At 42.7% G+C, this 18,916-nt stretch overlaps 1 protein-coding gene across 1 annotated transcript in view; it reads right to left on the bottom strand.

Annotated features, from left to right (window-relative positions):
• RHPN2 (rhophilin Rho GTPase binding protein 2) overlaps positions 1-18,916 on the bottom strand; it is a 48,558-nt gene that overhangs the window by 8,548 nt on the left and 21,094 nt on the right. The window contains exons 3-9 of the mRNA XM_054048650.1: positions 14,625-14,753; positions 9,929-10,004; positions 7,434-7,511; positions 6,378-6,502; positions 5,263-5,429; positions 2,238-2,425; positions 155-311 (exon numbers count right to left, since the gene is read on the bottom strand). Coding sequence (XP_053904625.1) covers positions 155-311; positions 2,238-2,425; positions 5,263-5,429; positions 6,378-6,502; positions 7,434-7,511; positions 9,929-10,004; positions 14,625-14,753 — 920 coding nt within the window. The remainder of the gene's footprint in view (positions 1-154; positions 312-2,237; positions 2,426-5,262; positions 5,430-6,377; positions 6,503-7,433; positions 7,512-9,928; positions 10,005-14,624; positions 14,754-18,916) is intronic.

Below are 18,916 nucleotides of genomic sequence, written 5' to 3'. Positions count from 1 at the left end.
AGAATAAGGTATCAAGGCCATAAAGGTATTCCATGGAAAGAGTCCATATTAGAACTCTGGAGTTCCTAGCTCCCGGTCCTGGCCTCAATACAAACCTTTCTTAATCATCGCAGTTGTTTATATGGATATATAAATAAAACCAAAGGATTCTTACACTGGTGGTCACTCAGTAGAGTAGCAACGAAGTAATGTGCCAGAGCTTTGTAATGGTCTGATTTTATTTTTGCCATATTTGACCAGGTATAAGGGACGTTCGCCTTGACTGGTGCCTGATTCATTGCAGTGTGAACAAGCGTGTAAACCTCTCCAACCTAAAATAAAACACACATCTAGGTATGAGAAGTTACCTTTAAAACTAGGAGCTCTTTTATTAGCAAGAGGGGATATAATAACCATCTACAAATATTTGAAGGCTTATTTACACCACGGAGAGCAAGAGGAAATTTTACACTGATACAAGGACTGGGAGGGATGAAATTAAAAGGAAAATTGAAGCTTTATCTCTGGAGATATTTAAAACTAGACTGAACACAACACTGTATATTGTATAGAATAATTCTGTATGGCATTGAACTAAATCATTTATTTGGTCTTTTCCATCTCTAATTTCTATGTCACAATATGAAATATAATCTAATATAAATATCCTATATAACGGGGTCGGCAACGTTTGGCACGCGGCTTGCCAGGGTAAGCACCGTAGCGGCCCGGGCCAGTTTATTTACCTGCTGACGCGGCAGGTTCGGCCGATCACGGCCCCCACTGGCCGCAGTTTGCCGTCCCGGGCCAATGGGGGCGGCGGGAAGCGGTGCGGGATGTGCTGGCTGTGGCTTCCCACCGCCCCCATTGGCCCGGGACGGCGAACTGCGGCCAGTGGGGGCCGCGATCGGCCAAACCTGCCGCGTCAGCAGGTAAATAAACTGGCCCGGGCCGCTACGGTGCTTACCCTGGCAAGCCGCGTGCCAAACGTTGCCGACCCCTGCTATATAATATAAATATCTACACAGTTCTATAATTTGCAAGCAAATCTTGGCTTATTAATGCAACTGAAAGGAGGGTAAAGCAGATCAGTGTTTTAATAAACACATTTGTCAGCTCAGGAAAGCTGGATTCAAAGTTGACATTAGGTTACACGTGAAATGAGTTTGGTCCGTGTAGGCTCTTTAAGATTGGCAGGACAAGTTTTGCCCATCCTATTTAGAGTCAGGTACTGCATGACCTTTATCTGATAATATGAATTGGTTGAGTGAACCTTCATGTCCCATTTTGCTACCTATGTTCAGATGTCACCACCCTCCGTTGAGTGTGGTGGATTATCTTCCATGTCAGAGCCTGCCTGCCTTATTTGTGAGTAAACCTGTGAAAGTTTTGCAACCCCATCACTACCAAACCATAACTAACTCTTGCCCACCATGCTGCCAGTACAATACACAGAACTCTGGGAAGGATCAGTGAAACTTTTGGGGGTAGATCAGGAGGATCGTTAGTGGTGGGCAGGATATATAGCCAACCCCAGTCTCCAGCTGCAGAAGTAAAGCCAGATCAGCATTTGGCGGCAGTTAATGGGAGAGGGGCAAAAGTGGTGCCACATAAGCAATTGACACCTCCTTCACATGTTGATCTGGGGGCAGGAGCTGGTCATCTACTTTATGGAATCAAATGCTATTGTCATAACTACTCATACATTTTTGTCAGAAATAATCTTATTAATTCTCAGTGAGAATTACAAGCAGTTGTGTACTTTAATTTGCTAAGATGAATCACACAGAACTTCAGTAAATAAATTATTCACTGTCCAGTTGCTGTTCTGGTATTTGTTTCCATTAGATACATTTTTTTAATGGAACAGCTCTTATTATGTGACAAGATTACCTGCAGTAGCAGGGACTGGACTCAATGATCCAGGAGGTCCTATGTTCCTATTTTAGTGGCACTGTTGAGGACGTGTCAGTATTTCCATCATAACTCGCTGTATTTGTTAGAACATGCAACCTTGCAAACAGATTACATTTTAGGTTCTCATACTGTGCCAACAACTTGACATGAGTCCCTGTAGTTTCAGTTTGTATTAAAAACATTAACAGTAATTAGCATTTTGCGCTCAACACTTTAAACCAAAGTCACAAAAACGCTTTAAAGGTTTAATAAATGGGCACTACGGTAGAGTTTTAAACTAGTGATTTGGCACTGGAAACAAACTTGGTGTGGGTTTAAAAACACTAAGTCTCATGGCTTACCTTAGCAACTTCCTGAGCCATCTTCACTAGTGTGAAAAATTCATTTCGTATTCCAGGTAGACTGATCTGCTCGAAGACACACTCTTGAGCTTGAGCAAGCATCATTTTGACCAGTACACTCAGCATGGCCGGGCTCATGTCATAACTTGGTGTGTGAGTAAATGTTTCCTTTAGGTAGTTTAAAATACCTGAATTTTTAAAAAGTTTTTCTAATTATTACAACAGATAAGGAGTTTTACAGGTGATCACAATTCACAAATTATCAAGTACAATTGAAAAGTAGCAAATAAGACAATTGAGAAACTTGAAAATATATTTTCTAGAAATTACCCAGCCAAATTAAGTTATCCAAAATGGATTCTTATTAAATGTGAAGAGTTAAAATGACCCACTGTCATATAGATTAGTGGTCTGTATTACCATCTAAAACAGCTGTGCTCAGTTCCCAATCCTGGGTTATCATTCACAGGGGCTACGGAAGCTGTCCTGTGGGGCAGGACAAGGGGAGTGATGCCTTAAGATTCACTTATAAGAATTCCTCTGACTGATTTTCGAGTGGTGCTTTACTGGGTACATACTGACATTCTACAGGGACCTAAGGGCGGTCTGTTACACAGGAATAGGAAAGAGAGAGGGAATCCTTAGGCCTCTGAAAAGGTAGTTTGAGACCCCTACAGCAAAAAAAGAACAATTCAACTAATCTTGGAAACACTCCAAAAGGAGGCTCAGTGCACTGTGTGCTCAAGTCTAGTGCTGTTCCAGCCCCATAAGTAAACTGGAACAGTTTGTTCAGCAGGGCAAAATTAGATTCTGTTTCAGTCATCCACTTCCACTAATCTATCATTTATAAAATTAAAACAAACACTAAGTGTAGTGTAAAAAATAAATAATGCTTGCAAGGATTAAAATGTAACATATCCCATTCATCTCATCCAACTGGTTTATCAAGTTCTGCTAGAGCTTCTTTCCCAAAGTTACTGAACAAGTATCACAGCAGTACCTGGGGCTATGGAAGTTCCCCCTGTATTATTATTATATCTGTCACTCATTGTCACTACTTTTCAGTTCTATCCGGCTATGTTCTTTATTTTATTAGTGAGTTAGCTTTTACACGTTTGGAGACAGAAGCTGCCACTACTCAAATTTTAATCACAGGCTATCAATCAAAAATCTGTCAAGCCCATCTGAGCTACTGATTCCTTAAGAAATAAATGGAATTGGCTCTGAAAGTCCAGAAAAGCATCCTCATTTTCTGGTGCCTCAATTTATTTCTCTTTGTGTGATAAATAATTCAGACATTTTTTACTATCCATGTTGAGGCCTCTTATGTATTGAATCAGTGCAACAACTTCAGCCCACCCATACAGAATAGCTACTACGTGTACTATATCATGTCACTCTGTTAACACAACGTACGTGTTACGGGGCTATGCGCAGGTACAATGAAGTGCTTACAGAGTGCATATTGTTGTGGGGCCCTGCAAAAGGTATGTTGGCTGCAGATGATGTGCTGCAGTTTATGACTTAATACAGCTCTAGCAAAACACTGGCATAGCTATTGCTCTAAGTAGGAATATATTTAATTTTAAAGAGAAATTCTCTTATTTCACAAATGCTGAAACCTCTTCTAGAAAGACAACAAGTCTGTAGTGTGGCAAAACAAAAATCTATTTAAAAATGAAAACTGCCATATTTTCAAAATCTCTATATAATTCTTTGAATACAAGAACTAGGGCTATTAAAGTAACACACTGTTTGTTCAGTGATTGACAACTATGATAGCATTTCACAAAATTGGAAGTCAGCAGTTGAGGATTATAATTATCATCTTGCAACACATTTTCATTTCACAGATATTAAGACTGCCTCTAAACACCTGTAAACACTATGAGTAATACAATACCTTACGCTTACATGATGACTTTTATCCAAGAAATGAAGGGTTTTTGTTCCAAACCTACTCTAATGAAAATCAGAATCAGAACTGTTATAGCATGTTAGCTCAAGGCAGGGGTGAAAGTAAACAGGTACAGCGTACTGGTAAAAAGTGGCCACCGATACCGGCCCGTACAGCTGACTTTAAAGCGCTGCCGCGGCAAAGGACCCTGCTTAAAGCATTGCCGTGGCAGTGCTTTAATAATGTTGCCCCTTTTGCCCCCCATCCGCTGACGGGGAAGGGGGGGGGGACACAAGGAGCAGCTGTCCCGGGGCCAGCGATTTAAAAGGACCCGGGGCTCCGGCCACCACTGCCACTACTGCAACTAAATCGCCGCTGGAGCCCCGGGCAGCACGGGCCAGGCAGCGTGTAAGGGCTGGCTGGGGGATGCTGATCCCCAGTCCCGCCCCTCCTACCCAAAGCGCCGCCCCTTCCGGGGGCCGAAGCCAGCTCCCGTACCAGTAAGTCTTCGGCTTTACTTTCACCCCTGCCTCAAGGGGTGCAGCTCCCATTAACTACCACAGACACAGTAGAATAGAAACTCCAATGATTCATTATGGGCATAGATCCTGCTCCTATTCGGAGTCAATGGCAAATTTACCATTGATCTCAATTGGACAATAAGCTTCATTTGGGATCAAAATAGACTTGACTGTTTTAAAATGTTTTTAAAATGTAGATGCTATAGGACTGATTATCCACTCCCATCACACACATTTTACACAAGTCAATGCAGTTACAGTGATGTAATGGCGAACGGGCAAAGAAAAGGTGAATGTACAGCTAATTAATCATTAACTACAATATTCACTTTGTCTTTACCAGACTTGTTCAGACAGCAGCTCCAGGTTTTTGAAATGTTAAACTACGGCTAACAGGAATGTTTAATTAAAGCCTAGTACAGATCCTTGTGAGGACCTTTGGGTTTCAATCCACCTCCTTTTCTGTTTGGACTGTGTTAATAAAATCAAAAGTCAATATTGAATGTATAGCTCTGTATGTAAGAGACAGATTGAGACTTCCCCAGAAATAATCTCCCCTGTATTTTCAATATGTAAATGAACCACAGCTCCTTCTCTCTTTACATACCTGCAGCTCTCTGAAAAGCATCAACAGCATTTTCAAGTCCGGGCTTGGTCTGCCGATTACACCTTGTACCAATCTGTGTGTAGAGGGCTCCAATATTAAATAAAATACTGGCTTTTTCTAGTAACAAATTCTGCTGACAGACAGGGACACCTGTGAAGGAATCATACCTGAGGGAAGTGGGGGGGAGAGGGAGAGAGAGAGGAAGGCAAAATGAAATAAGCATAAAAAGACAAGCGAGCACAGAGTTACCAGTGTTTTCATTTTATTGTTCAAAAGAGAATAGCAGGATCTATAATGCCTTTTCTGCTTCTGCTGAAACTTATGGTAATTCATAATCACATGCATGTAATGCAAATATATCCCTGAGCTCCAAGAGCTAGTGAGTGGATTTATTGAGCTTTCTTAAAAGCAATGTCTCCCTTCTTGCAATGCTGGACTGGAACTCAAATAGCTTTGCTTGACCAAATGGTAGGAGTCTCCTGTTCTATTCACAAACACAAGATTTAAATTCACTGAGTCACATTCTTCTCCCATTGATAATGGTGCAGTATATCATAGCACTTGCCATGCTGAGCCAGTGCAGAAGTCTTTCTACAGTCCTCTGATATTTTGGACTATGTAGTGTTTCCTATTCATTACAAATTAAGATAGACAGTAGTAGATACTCTTAGCCTATAAATCTTGTAGTTCCAATAACACAGGACTAGATTGTGTTCCATACGACAGCCTGAGCAAGGGGTGAGGTGTACATTGCACCACGCAAGGAGTATCAGCAGCAAATCACAATACTCCCCCATTCTCACCATGCTGCCCAGCAACTAGTAAGCATGTAGTCAAGGCTATGCTCATTCCCCACCGGCTCCTATGTGCTCATATCCACCAAGACCCAAAATCCAGGTAGCATGTGTAGATGTTTAAAGAGAATTCTTATGGCCCTTCACAGACCTTACTCTCAGCGTAGAAAGGGCCTTATTCTCTTCAGAACTTTACTGTACAAACTAAAGAGAGTGCGTAACAATATAAATATGAAAACACACTGTACAAGAAAAATGTAAGTCTTTCAAATTACATAGAGCTAGTTCAAGGTTAACAGTGTTCTAAAAAAAAAAGCTTACCAGGTAAATAAAATCCCCATATGTCTGGTAGGTGGAAAAAATCTGTTCTCTACAAAGCCAAGTTGAATGAAATAGCTCATCAACATCTCAATGCCGGATTCATCTCTGCTGGGAGTACGGCAGGCCTTAAAGTTCAGATATGTAAAAACATACATTCACACAATGCATTCTGTTTAGTTTCAGCGTGAATAATGTAACACACCAAGGACACAGTTCTGCTCAACTAAAATCAATGGGACTTTCGCATAATATAAAAGTGTCTGGAATGAGGGAATTAGAAGCATAGGGGCATAGCCTGCCCTTGATGTGTGCACCCAACTCTGAATAATAGAGTTGTGCTGGAGAGAAGGCTGTACGTGGCCCTAAGGAAACACATGGGAGATAGTGTGTGATAGGCAAATCTCACACATGTTGAAATACAATGTTGGACAGTAGGTATTGTGTGAGCTATAGAAGAACATTTGAACAAGGTCATCTAGTCTAAACCCTTGCCAAGATGCAGGATTATATGTGAGGAATAGCCCTTTTTCCCCACACCACTGCACTGGGAGCTCATACAGAGGTATTTGTCCACTATGACCCCCTAAATCCTTTTCAAAGTCACTGTTTTCCATATTTCAGTCCTCCCACTCCCCCCATTCTATAGATATGGCTTGCATTCCTTATTCCTAGATGTACAACTCTGCACACAGCTGTACTGAAACCCATTTTGTTTGAATGGGCCCCCGCTGCCAAGTGATACAAATCACACCATATAACTACTCTGTCCTCATTATTTACCATTCTGCCAATCTTTGTCATTTGCAAATTTTATCAGTGAGACTTCCAAATCACTGATGGAAATGTTGCATTATAGTCCTTGGGATATGGAGGCTGTCATTTTATATATCTTGGGAGCTAAAACAAATGGAAGTAAGGTAACCTGGAGCAAAGTATTAGTCATTAAGAGTGCCACAATCTAACCATATATGAACATTATTAATAAAAATCTGCAAGATTAAAACTGGATATGGTGGCACAGTCACAACAAGAATTAACATGCAAAATCAAACCTACTTGTCTCAAATCCATAAGATCAGCTATTTCATCTTCATAATCAGAACCGTCTTCACTGTAATGTTCCAGGATAAAGTCCTAAACAAAATAAAATGTGGAATACCCTTACTCTTTCAGGCCAAAGTTTTTGATTTCTATGCAAATATGAACAGTGTCCTGAATATTTAAAAATCTCATGATTTGCAAAGTTTCTACTCATTAGTAATAAATGGTGTTGTATTTATATATGTCAGATTTGCAAAAAAGCAGGAAAACTGTAACAGACAAGATTTCAAGGTAATATCTTCATCTTGTATCAAATATGAGAAACTCCAATCTTGCGTAGCGGACTCTAAACAGCTATAATATTTTTTCTGCTATTTTTTCAAACTGAGTTAATAGTTTTGAAATTGACATCTGAACCTATCAAATACAAAAAAAAGGGAGTCAAATGATCATGAAAATTCATTAATAGAAAGATATTGTCTCAAATTCTGCTCTTAGTTATATTGGTGAAACTCCACTGAGTTTAATGAAACTACACTGGTATAAATGGCAGCAGAATATGGCCAATCAAGAATAACCTACAGATGGAGAAGTGGGGCCAAATTCTTAAGTGATGTCTAAGAGAGTCTAAGTTAGTAGAAGGGGGGCTGATTCTCTCGTTTTACTTCAGTGTAACTCCATTGACTCCAAGGAGTAAGTTAAAGTAGGATGTGGGTTTTTTCAGTTTACTTCTTCTGGCTCCTTGTCATGGTTAGATGCACCAACTTAGACTCCCACAGTAGGAGATGAGGGGGTATACAGAGCTAAGGGAGTCTATATGTGGGAGTCTCAATTAGTGTAAGGGAGTTTAGCTTACACCAGCTTTACAATTCATCCTCTGAATTTGCGCTATAAAGTTCAAAAAAGATCCAAAGTAGTAGTGAGAAAGAGCTTTCTTCCTGATTCAAACAGCTATTTCCCACTAAGTAGTATGCAGACCTAGTAGCTGTCAATGAAAACCCAAAGAGAATTCTCCTTGATTCCAAACATATACTCATTTCTAAGACAGAACTCCCATTAAAGTCAGTGAGAGTTTTGCTTGAAAGAATGCAGATTAAAGTCCCTTGTGAAGCTCTGAATCCAAGTGGCTCTTGGCTTGGTAAAACTGTTGCTGTTTACTTGCTCCATGGAGAATTATTCCTGATTGTTTTATTTCCCTGCCTCAGGCAAAGAAAGCCTTCTTCCATGGATTTCATTATCTAATATGCTGAATACAGCTGAGCTCACCTGAATAAATATCCATAACCGGCATAGACTTTGTGTGCCCCAAGGATGATCTTTATAATGCTCACAGAAAATTATATCACATAATTAATCAAAACATAGAAGTAATAAAGCCCTTTTAATTGAAAAAATGTTAAACACTACATTTTCTGTAGGAGCCCAATTCTGCTCTCAGTTCTATCAAATGCAATTTCATGTGACTGCACTGGCAGCTATACCTATGTAACTCGGAGCAAATTGGATCCACTCTATGGTCTGATTCCTGGACCCAGTACAACTATTTTGCACCATAAAGCCCCCTTAAAGCTGGCACACACAAATAACTGGGGCTTCCTCTGTCCTAGCTGGGTATTCCCCTAGTGCAGAGCTGTAGAGCTGCCTCGGCACCATAGCCTCTTCCTGCCCCCAGGCATAGCATGCTCTGGCCATGTTTCCTCCCCATCAGAAAATCCTAGTCTAAATCAGAATCACTTGAATACACTGGGACTACCTTCCTGGGTGCCAAACCATCCCCCAGCTGCCCTGGTGGTAGGGGGAGAAAGAGATGAGTACAGCCAGATTATTTAATTAGTCTTCATTTAGACTAACATCTGGACAGGGATCTTGTTTAATTTGTATTGTAGAGCACCACGTACAAATGTGGGCAGTGTACAAACAATAAATGGTTATTATTATTATCATCACCATCATCACTAGCTGGGCCATAGAACAGTGGGCATGGGCAGCGGGTGAACCCAATATTCCCCCAGCCCTGCCCCTTCTGCCCGAGTCCCCGCCCCAGCGCGACCGGAGGAACCCCGGCCTGCCCCTTCCAGCCGCCCAGTGCAGGCTTGCCCTACACCCAGCCGGCCCAAGCCGCCTCTGGCTGAGACCCTGCCAGCTTTGGGGAAGAGAAGGAGCAATGGCGGGGCCTTGGGCCAGAGTGTGGGTGGGGCCACGGCCTGGATTAGGGGAGGCTTAGCACCCCCAGCCTTTGATACCCACCGCCCATGACAGTGGGCCTGATTTTGCTTTCACACAAATGTAAATCAAGAGTCAGTCCATTGAAGTCACAGGGAAAGATCTTCTGAAGGACATAACTGATCTCAAATCCTTGATAATTCTTGGTGTGCTAAATTCTTGGTTCTTGATCAGATTAGTGCATAAAAATATGTTTAGAATTTGCACACAATGCTGCGCACCTTCAAACATAACAGCAGTGTTACATGTTAAATATTGATTCTAAAATCTGTATCTTCGAAACTTACCTTAAGAGGGATTGTTAAGTCCCCTTCTTTAGTCTCCTTCAGGCCAAGTGGTATCAGGGGAATGCTAAAAGTCTCTCTGTGGCAACAGAAAAGACAAACAGAAAGTTAACTCCTTATTTTCTATTGTTCTGTTGGCAAAATTACCTGTCTTGTTCCATGTGACCATAGAGAGAAGGAGCTGTCTCTCTTGATGACAGCATATATAACATGCACCTTTTTATTTGCACTAGGAGGCTTTAAGCATTTCAGAATTGTGTAATGCTCCCTTTACACACACTGTTCTGTCCCACACAAGTTATTTTCCTTATTTAAAAAAAATAATTATTATTATAAAACCCAAACATGAATGCTCCTATTTCAGGAATGACAGAAGTGAAGTAAACAGCTGCAGTGTGAGAGATTTTATCAGGAGACCCCAATAATCTTTTTGTGGACAGGGGGAGCTCTTGATTCCCCAGGAGTTTATTCTGGCTTCAAGTCTCTCTGTACAATTATTCCTTCTGGCCACCAAGGGCCTCTGTGATGTGAGTAAGGAGTGAAGGAAGATTGTCTGGTTTCTTCTTCCTTCCTCTATCTCCCCTGCTGGTACCCAGCCAGAATGAGACACTGGGGGAGGAGGAGGCAGAAGCCAGCTGTATTTATCAGTGTGGTGAGAGGGACAGAATCGGGATATAGGCATAGGGATGGAAGCTCAAAGGGAAAGAGTCTGAAGGGAATGAGAGTTGCCCTTGAGCCATTGTTCCCCCAGAGGAAGAGGGGGCCAAGGAAACAGAAAGTGGGGATTGACAGATCACTTGTCTGTATCAGTTTGGATCAATCTTTCCACATCTGGATAAACCACATGTGCAGAAACCACCCACTGCAGAGAGACATACACAAGTAAGGGCTATGATAATTCCATATGCTTCAATATTTTAGTATTCCATCAATGGTTGATATATATAAATTGTCTCTAGCACATTGGAAAGTAAGGCCTGAGCTCATTGGTTTTGATATAACTGGAGCCTGACAGTAAAAAGTTTGAGAACCACTGCCATGTGTATTTAACTTTTAGAAAATGTTAGGGTGAGGGAAGAATTCAACCCTGAGAAGCATCTCCATGGAGGGTGAGGAGGTACAAGATGGCAATGTTAAAAAACAAACAAAAAACAAACAAACAAACAAACTCAAACCCTTGATCCTCAAGGAAAATAAAACTCTTGATCACATTATAAGAGTAATTCTATTGTTTGCTAGTGGGACTACTCATATGAATAAGGAGATCATGAGCATTTGGTCCCAACTGTGAAATCTGTCTGTACCACTCTTTTCCTAAGCAAAATGTCCCCATTTCAAACAGAGATGTCAGGATTTCTTCCAGTTATTATTTACACATGTTGAGTGGGAAAGATGGAATAGTGTCTGTTTAAACGAAATGTCCTTGGCATCTGGATATGTTTATCTGATATTTTCTTTTTCCAGCAAACACTTAACTGACTTTCTAATAATTGTTCATAGTGACCTATTTTCACTACAAAATACTGTGGGAGTGATTCACTCATAGGTTTCTATCAGCAAAGCCAGCAGAACCTGGGATGCATGTCCCTGGTGGTGAAAAGTCTGCCAGGGGAGCAGCAGTACAATCTACTCACAACTCCAGCTTAGCATAAGAAGGTCCCTAGAGCTGGCTGGTGCAATCCAGAAAGTAGGCAGGGCCAGTTGAGGAGGAGAAGAGCCAGGGCCCCAAGAAGCAGTGCTTATTCAGCTCACCTAATGGGCAGCATCTGCCAGGGGCTCCTATGGAACCCCGATGGAGTTTAAAACTATTCTCCCTGGTAGTGAGGCACAAATACACCCACACACACACTTGAGGGTGCAACACGTCTAACGTAACCAAATATTGGAAAGAACTGTTATTTCAATGCTTTTACCGCAGTTACCTTTGAAAAATAATCTGATAAAAGCCAAGGCACTAAAAATCCTACGTATTGATTTAATATTGATTTAATATGTTCTTTCATCATCCATCTTCATTAAGCAGCCAAGCTTGTGTACAATTTCCATGGACACCGGTGTTTCTGCCAACTCTATGATGAATGTAAAGAAATTCAATATCTGCTTTTAGCTATTGAAGTGCCAAACCCACAGATTAAGTAATAGACTTCTCTAGTCTTATATACTGGGTGTGTAACACACAGTTTTGAAAAATATCCTTTGACCACGCCGTAAGGATTGGCCTACAGGCACACTAGGAGTATTTTTATGGCTATAGAGGTATTCTCATGTACATGCTCAGGGCAAACTCTCCCCCCACATCCTGAATAAGCATATCATATTCAATAGGAAGACAAAAGAAACAAGTGGTATTTGCATTTTCAGGATTCCTGTCACCACCTCAGAAACTTCCTGGGCCAGATTTTGCCCTCAGTTTTTGCTGTGAGGGTTGCACAGGTATGAGTGGAGGGAGAATATGGCCCTCTGTTTAGAAGCAGATCTGCTTGACAGGTTTATCTGTCTTATCTCACTTTCTGGTGTCTATTTTGTACAAAAAGCGCCCAAAGTTGTATCCATTCTTCAAGGATGGTCTTACCAGAGTTGTATAAAGACACATTATTATATCCTTTGATCAACAAGAGATCCCTGTCAACTGGCGAACATATGGTTCACATAATGCCTAAAACAGGAGAGAAGGGCATATAGCCCTCCTAAGAAGTACAGCTCTCTGCAAGCTCTGCTCTCTCTCTGTAGCAGTCACAGAGGGGAGACAGGTTGTCACTGAGGTAGTAATATGCCTATACCCCCCTTTTCCCCTATATGGCTTCCCTCTTCTTAGCACTCTTTGAGACTTTCCCCTTTTCTTTGCACTGCGTAAATGGAGGTGAGTATACGGTCTATAGATATGGAGAAAGAGTGCCACTCTTTGACACAGAAAATATTGATGTGTCCTTTATGCAGACTTGGTTAGACTGTACATAGCATAATACCTGCAGTTTGGGGTTCTTTATTATATGAACAGCATTGGAAATGTAGGAAACAGTTCAAAGGAGGTCAACTAAAATGACAGTCACAAGGGCCACTGTTCCAACATTCTCCAGCCACAAGATCTTCACCAAAACCTGGGTCTTCACCTAAGTTCCCTGTAAGCTGTGCGGCCAGGAGCGGGGACCTGCCATGGCCAGGGGAGGGGCACCCCTCCCCTGACCCCCAACCTGCGACAGGAGGGCACTATACCCTCCAGGACACCCTCCAGCCCCAACTGAGCCTGTAGCCCAGACCTGTCGTGGCCAGGGCAGCGTGGCCAGATCAGGCCCGGCCTCAGGTGCAGACTGGGCAACACGGCCCGGAACAGCCCTGGAGCAGCCCGGCCCCAGCTGCGGCCAGGGAAGCGCAGCCCGGACCAGCCCCAGTGCAGCCCGGACCCAGGAGTGGCCAGGGCAGACCAGCCCCGGAGCGGCCCAGACCCAGCCTATCCTGCAGCCCCAGCCCCAGATCTCCCGTGGCGGGGAGAGGCGCTTCTCCTCCCCAGCCCAGGTGCTGCTGCAGGGAAAGAGTGCTGGGGGGGAGCCCTCTCTCCTCTCTGTAGCCCCAGAGCACCTTCCTGCACCCCAAACCCTTCATCCCCGGCCCCACCCCAGAGCCCACTCCCCCAGCCGGAGCCTTCACACCCCTGTACCCTACCCCTATGCCCCAGCTCTGAGCTCCTCATCCCCGGCCCCACCCCAGAGCCCACATCCCAAGCCAGAGCCCTCACACCCCTGCACCCCAACCCTCTGTCTCAGCCCTGAGCCTCCTCCCACACTCTGAACCTCTTGTCCCCACCCCCACCACATTAATTTTGTTCTGTGCACCAATATGAAGGTGATGTGTCACACATCTCCTGCATATTGGTGCACAGAACAAAATTAATTCTGCATATGGGTGGGAAAAATTAGAGGTAACACTGGTCTTCACCATCAAAGAGCAGAATGTTTTAAATTATCTTCTCAAGGACTTGTAGGGAGGTTGGAGAGGTGGGGTATGTATGTGCTTCTGGAGACTATCACAAATCTGCTCCCCCTACTGTCACTATGGCAGCTGTCACTTTCATCTTCCCTACTGCACTCCCTGTGCATGTTTGAGAGAGTGGAAAAATTCTGAATAAAACATTTTCCCCTCAGAAAATGAGATCTGTGTCAAAATTTTCTATGGGAAACTTGATTTTGGCAGAATTTTCCTTTGGGAAAACCAAAATGTTTAATTTCACATCAGGACAATATTAATCTTTGTGTCCGCCTGAGTTGCTGCAGTGTCTAATGGGAGCTGCCACCATTTTCCTCTATGGGCCTTGCTCCCCTGCTCTCTACCTGGGGCTGAACCTCTGCAGTGCCTCATGCACCGCAGTGGCAGCTTAGCTACAGGGAGAGACTGCGATGCATCATGTGAGATATAGTCAGGCCTGCAGCATGGTCCATATTGGAGAATGGAGGCATGAGGGACCTTGAACTACAACTCCCATAAGGCACTGCGGCAGCTCAGGTGGATGCAGAGAGAGCGACAAATATACGGACTATGTGGTCAGACTGTAGACTAAGAGAAAGTATATTCTCCTTCTATCATGTTCTTTATTCACTATTTTTTTCATGTAAATACTGTCCAGCATTCACACTCATCCAGCACCAGTTTTATTTCCAGTTGGTAAACAAAAGATGGGTTGATAATAGACTAGATTTTCACTTACTCTGTATTCTGATAAACTTCCACTGATATATTAAGTCCTTCTAATTCCTCCTTTAAGATTTGCAGGTCTGAGTTTACAAAACTCAGTTCAAGAAGTGCCTGCTCTCGCACTTTGTTGTTGGTGGTTGCTCTGCAAAGAGAAAGAGATATGCACCTTTGTGACTTCCCAGAGAACAGGCTCTGTATTGTGCACCCGCTTCGTTGAGCCCCCTTACTGGCATTCCCATCATTTTTAAGATTTTTTTCCTTAAGACATGATATGAGAACTCAAGTTTCAGAATTTACTTAGTTGCTGCCAAGACAGAACTTGGAATAGGTTTCAGATACAAAACAGCATGCAGACATTTAACAGGTTTGCTGTGTGCTGATCTTTTTGGACTGATTTTAAGATTTAACTCTGAGGACAAATTAACAGTGAAACAGAAGGGTTTACATCTTAATTATATTCTGATAATAAAAATGATTACAGGGCTTTCTCCTAAAATGAGCTGTAAAGAAAAAAGTACATGTCTAACTTTGGTTAACCCCCCTCCCCCATGCCCTTACGGTCACTGGACAATTCATTAATCATCTGGTATAATTGCTGTTAGTACTATTTTCTTAAAAAACAAAAAACAGACACTTTTCTCCTTACAAAGAGAATGTCCTTTTTCCTGATGTGTCTGGATAATAATTTTCTTCCATTTGCAATTCATGTATAGGTGTAGCATCCTTTTATACCATTAGCATAATAGATATGTCTTTAAATGTAGCCCCTAAAGCATTTCTGCACATTTCTATTTGAATATTTCTGGGTGTAGCTATATTAACACCTGCTTCTAGCATGAATCATCATATAAGCAACCCAATACTGTGTGGTACCTAGAAATCTCATATTTATCTATCATAAATGCTATTTTAAGATAAACAATTAGCTAGCAACACAAATGTCCATTAAAAAGTTAAGACTGAACAATTGCTTATTTGCTTATGGATTGATACTCTGAACTTTGGTCCATATAACCAAATAGTCAATAGCCTAATAGAATTATTAGTTAACAAGATCAGTATTTGCTATATAAACATTCCAACTTAGATTAGGACACACCTGCTAACCCATAATTCTCTATGGAAGTATAAGTCTCATTATTTTACTTGTGTTTCAGCCAGTAATAAAGGAACCAGCATTTCCAGTTTTTCCTCAAACTACGTTAAGAGAGGCTCTCTGTGGACAAAAGACTGGCTTGCTGCTTCTGGAGTCTGCTGAAATGCAAATAAAATCTCAATCTTTGATTTCATTTCTTTTCGCTTGAGTACTTTGAGTTAGTCCAACTATGTGAACTATCATCCAGCGGCATACCTAGAAATGAGTCTGAAATACAGTTTACCCTGGGAGCAGTTGTTTACCTCACAGCACCTACAAATGACATACATTTAAATAGTCTAATTGAATATGTTTTGATGCAATTTGATTTTAGTGATGTACTTGGACTTTAATTACATGGCACACTCACACACCAGAATTAGGTCTGATCCTACACTCCTTACTTAGCCAGAGCTCCTACTGAAGTCAGCAGCAGTTGCATTTTCAAAAAGTAGACACTGATTTTGGGGGCCTCTTTTTGGAATCCCAGGTTGAGACACTTTGGGGCTGATTTTTAAGAGGTGTGGAACATCACAATTCAGTTGAGAAATCATGGAGTTCATTTGGTGCTCAGCAATTCTGAAAATTAGCCCCAAGTTGGGCACCCTGAAATTAACACAACCAAATTCAGTGGCCATTTTTAAAAACATTGGCCTAAGAGTTCTGCTTGGGTAAGGAATGCAGGCCCAGGTCCTTTTCAGTAAGGTTTCAATTACTCATGTTAATAAATATGAGAGATGTTACTTTGAAATCAGCGTTAACAACAATTTAACACATCTTAATTCAGAAAAGAAATGTGGCAAATTTGTAACTGTTATTTAAATGACTCTGCTAATTATAAGGCTGGTTATTAAGCAATAGAATCAAGAGAAATTAAGCAATCCGATTCCACAGTGAAGAAGAGGGTGGTATAAGAAAGTGGATGAAAACTCATACCTTAAGTTCCCTCTAAGCTGCGTGGCCATGCAGCAGCCTATTAAGTGCTGTGCAGGCACTCAGGGCTGCGGTGGGAAGAGATGCCTCTCCCCCAGCCCAGGTGCTGCTGCAGCGAGAGAGAGCTGGGGGAAGTTCTCTCTCCCCGCCATAGAACCAGGGCAGCCTGTACCCTAAACCCCTCATCCCTGGCCCCACCCCAAATCCCCCACCACCAGCCAGAGCCCTCACCCCCCCTGCACCCCAACCCTCTGCCCCAGCCCTAAGCCTCTCATCTCCAGCCCCACCCCAAAGTCTGCACCCCCAGCCGGAGCCCTCTCCCTCCACCCCCGCACCCTAACCTTTTGCCCCAGCTCTGAGCCCTTTCCCACACTCCAAACCTCTCGGCCCCACCCCCGCCACATGAATTTTGTTATGTGCACCAATAGCATCACCTCCTTATTGGTGCACATAACAAAATTCATTCTGCACATGCATGGGAAAAATTAGAGGGAACCCTGCTCATACCCACCAGAGTATTTGAAAGGTGTGTTTCCCCTCATTTTACAATCACTTTTCCTCACTGTTGGTTTTAGTAACTCTTCTTTGCAGTGTTGTTGTAGGCATGTTGGTCCAAGGATATTAGAGAGATAAGGTGGGTGAGGTAATATCTTTTATTGAACTTGTATATCTTTTTATTGGACTTCATTTATATCTTTTATTGGACTTCTGTTGCTGAAAGTAGCAAGTTTTCAAGCTACCTAGAGCTCTTAACGCTTGTAAGCTTAAAACTTAAAAATCACTTGCTCCATTGTTTCATTGCCTGTGCTGTTAATTTGTTGCTGTGAGACTAGCACTGTGTTTCTCTTATCATTTTGCTTTGGAAGAAAGAAACTCAAAGATTTACATAGAGTTTGAAAACCTGTACAAAAAAAAGCAGATGAAATGTTGGGCCGGCCTGTCAGTATTGACTGTGTCCCCTTTGGATTTGAATTTTCACCGAGGATTCTTTATAGATAAAACATCCATTTTATATATTTTTCTGGAAATTCAGCAGAAAAGTAAACAGGAAACTATATTTTAATTATTCTGCCGAATGTCTCTATCAGAGTAACTGATCCCAGATTCTTTCCCTTTAATAAAACTCCTCTTTTCAAATATATTTAGAAACAGTTACTTCTGTGCGCAGCAGAAAATAGCCAGCATGGCTGCTGCCCCATGGGTGCATCACAGGGCTCCTGAGCTCCATAGTGAATGCAGGTTTTTCCTGTTGTAAGGGGAAATAATGTCCTTTCTGGGATCCACTGTCATCCTCTTCTCAGGAGAGGAAGTGGCCGCCATTCCACCTGGACCAACATAGTGAGTCCCCTGAAGCCCTAATTTGAGACAGGTTTACTCCTGGCTCGTTGAGTGTCAGCCACCCGCCGGGTTATTTTAAAGGAGGTGCAACCCAAAGTGAATAGGGGATTAGCCAAGGAGATGTAGAGAGGTGCCAGGCAGCCAAAAGGTTAATATTTCCCTCCATCTAAGAACAAACATGTGTGATATTCCCTAATAAACCATGAAGTGACTGCATTTCAATGGAGGTATTTGTATATATATATGTAACACAGACAGACCACAATTGTCTGTGGGCAGGATTGAACCTGGGATCTCTGGAGCTAAATGCATGAGCCTCTACTGCAGTGGTTCCCAAACTTGTTCTGCCGCTTGTGCAGGGAAAGCCCCTGGCGGGCCGAGCCGGTTTGTGTACCTGCCGTGTCCGCAGGTTCGGCCGATCGCGGCTCCCAGTGGCCGTGGTTTGCTGCTCCAGGCCAATGGGAGCTGGTGGAAGCAGCGTGGGCCGAGGGCGTACTGGCCGCCGCTTCCAGCAGCTCCCATTGGCCTGGAGCAGCGAACCGCGGCCACTGGGAGCCGCGATCGGACGAACCTGCGGACGCGGCAGGTACACAAACCGGCCCGGCCCGCCAGGGGCTTTCCCTGCACAAGCAGCGGAACAAGTTTGGGAACCACTGCCCTACTGCATGAGCTAAAAGTCACATGGCTCTTAGCTGAGGCTGTAGCAGACTCATTAATCTCTAAGTGGTCTCGGTGCATTAGAAGGGACAGAACACCACACTCAGGAGCTGTGCAGGTTACATATAACATGTAAAGTCAGAAAGCCCCATTTTGCAACTCAATGCCCTTACCTCAGTGGCCTATAGAACAGCTCTTTGGTGAGCATGAAACAGAGATCTTCAAATTTTAAGCAAAATAAA

Source organism: Malaclemys terrapin, chromosome 14, assembly GCF_027887155.1.
Source record: "Malaclemys terrapin pileata isolate rMalTer1 chromosome 14, rMalTer1.hap1, whole genome shotgun sequence".
Classification (NCBI taxonomy): Eukaryota; Metazoa; Chordata; order Testudines; family Emydidae; genus Malaclemys; species Malaclemys terrapin.
The sequence above is the reverse complement of the archived record's forward strand: the minus strand, read 5'-3'. Positions and strand labels throughout refer to the sequence as shown.